The sequence below is a fragment of the Nannospalax galili genome, unplaced genomic scaffold (genome assembly GCF_000622305.1).
Source record: "Nannospalax galili isolate Female #2095 unplaced genomic scaffold, S.galili_v1.0 scaffold2123, whole genome shotgun sequence".
Taxonomy (NCBI): Eukaryota; Metazoa; Chordata; class Mammalia; order Rodentia; family Spalacidae; genus Nannospalax; species Nannospalax galili.
This window is the reverse complement of record NW_008349266.1, coordinates 78,527-80,885: the sequence shown is the minus strand read 5'-3', so window position 1 is coordinate 80,885 and position 2,359 is coordinate 78,527. Positions and strand designations below refer to the sequence as shown.

Sequence of the window (2,359 nt, the reverse complement as noted above, 5' to 3'; positions counted from 1 at the left end):
CCCTCAACCCAGGTGTGTCAAGTTGACATTAAAGCTATCCAGCACAGAGATAGAGACAGAGAAAGCAACAGAGACTGAGACATGCACATGGGGAAATGAAATTAGAAGAGAGACTAGAGGAGAGAAGTTTAATAGGAGAAAGAAGGGGAAATGGGGAAGTTAGGCGGCTATGATAAAATATATAGTATACTTGAGAGACACTGCTTTAATGAAGCCTATGTACAAAGAGCATATACCAAGAAAGAATTGTAGTTTCAGTAAGAGGGCTCCACAGGTGAAGGGATTTGCCACTGAGACTGATGGTACACAAGAATTCAATCACCAGAACTCACATGGTAGATGGAGAGAATCGAGTCCCAGAGGTTTTTCTCTGACCTCTATAAACAAACCATGGCACACATGCACGCATACTACTACACAAATAGAGAGAGGAAGAGAGAGATGAATATACAATAAAACACTGAAATAATTTATAAAAATTAAAGGAAGAAATGGACACCATTAAGGGAGTGAAGAACTCTAGGAGCTAGGAAAAGCAAAAGACATACTCTCTTCTAGAGCTTCCAAACAGGACTGCAGCCTGTCACCACCTTCTCTTCAGTCCGTGAAGTCCTAAAATCTCTTTCTGACTTCCATAATTATAAAAAGAATAATTTTCATGTTTAAGCAACAAATTTTGTGGTAAATTATTGCATAAGAATTAGAAAGATATAATACCTGATCTTTTCTGAATTTTCATATAAATATTCCATACAAAAAAACCTGAGAAATTGAACTTATTTTTTGCTGAGCTCTAAAAACTTCCTCATTAGTGAGAGACATGCCGGCAGTTTGGCAGATGGGGGGAGTATGCAAGATACTGGCTGTGTGAGGTCTGAGCAGCTGGTGAAACCCTCAGAGGTTTTTGTTCAAGTGTGAAGCAGTATGGGAGGAAAGTCATAATCCTGCTGACAGAAATAATCTGCCAGGTCTTCAGCCTAGACCCTGCTGATGCTGAGAGTGAAATCTGTCCCAGATCCACTGCCAGTAAACCGATCAGGAACCCCAGTCTCCTGTGTGGATGCCCAGTACATTAGCAGCTTAGGAACCTGCCCTGGCTTCTGCTGGTACCAGGCCAAGTAGTTCTGGTCTGAGCTATCATAAAGACTCTGGCTGGACTTGAAGCTGATGGTGACTCTCTCTCCTGCTAACATAGTCAGGGAGGCTGGAGACTGGGTCATCACGATCTCCCCACAGGCACTTGTAATCAGGAATAGACAATGATCATACATTACATCAAAGATCAGATTTTACAATATAAACATTTAAATTGACATTTAAATGGTCTTGTTATAGTATTTTATCGGTATATTATTTTTTTAAGAAAGATTATACCCTAATACAGATTGTGGTTCTTTTATACAAAGATGTGACGCTGAAAAGATTGTAATATTTTAAATTTCTCACCAGACACCGAGTGCAGCAGGGATATGAGGACTTGTGTCTGTGACACCATCTTGCTGCCTCTGCCTGTCTGAAGCAGTTTAGTTTCATTGCAAGAGCTTTGTTTATAAATTCAAGAACCTGGACTGGTCTGGAGGGACCTATGCAGAGCAACCAGCAAATAAAAATGCAAATTGCCGGGGCAGTGAGTGTGAAAGTATTTGATATAAATCAACAACCCAAAATGCCATCACAGAAAACTTAAGTAATGACAGGAAATGATCAGTTATCAGTTCTCAAGCAACAAACTACTAGCAGTTCTAATGCCAGGCTTCAGTTTAAAATCCAAGGCATATTTCAATTAGTTGAGTTTTAAATAAATGTTAGGAAAGCTATCTCAGATTGACAATGCTAGAAGAAGAATAAAACATATTAGAAAATCACAATGATGAGAGAAAAAAGCAAGAGGAGAAGGAAAGAGAAAGGAAGGAAAGAAGGAAGGAAGGGGGGGAGCGAGGGAGGGAAAAAGGAGGGAGGGAGGGAGGGGGGAGAAAAGACAAAGAAAGAATAAAAGAAAGAAAGAAAGAAAGAAAGAAAGGAAAGAAGAAAGAAAGAAAGAAAGAAAGAAAGGAAAGAAGAAAGAAAGAAAGAAAGAAAGAAAGAAAGGAAAGAAAGAAAGAAAGAAATGAAAGATATAGTATGTTTCTGATGATCACTAAGAAAGAAAGAAAGAAAGAAAGAAAGAAAGAAAGAAAGAAAGAATGAAAGAAAGAAAAAGAAACTATGACAGAGGCAAAGAGAAACCCAGAAATCACTCTGTGAAACTTCTGGGAATGCCAACTGAACCTGGCCTAAAACAGGCTTTAATCTCAAAATAAAGGCAGACTCCAGAAAAAAAAAAATTATTAAGCATCCTTCACACACCTACTGGTTACTG

The 2,359-nt window shown here is 38.7% G+C and overlaps 1 gene segment (V, D, J or C); it reads right to left on the bottom strand.

Annotated features, from left to right (window-relative positions):
* Positions 1 to 977: 977 nt before the first annotated feature.
* Positions 978 to 1,495, bottom strand: LOC103744780. The segment is given in 2 exon segments: positions 978 to 1,240; positions 1,447 to 1,495. Coding segments are annotated over 2 exon segments (312 nt in total).
* Positions 1,496 to 2,359: the final 864 nt, after the last annotated feature.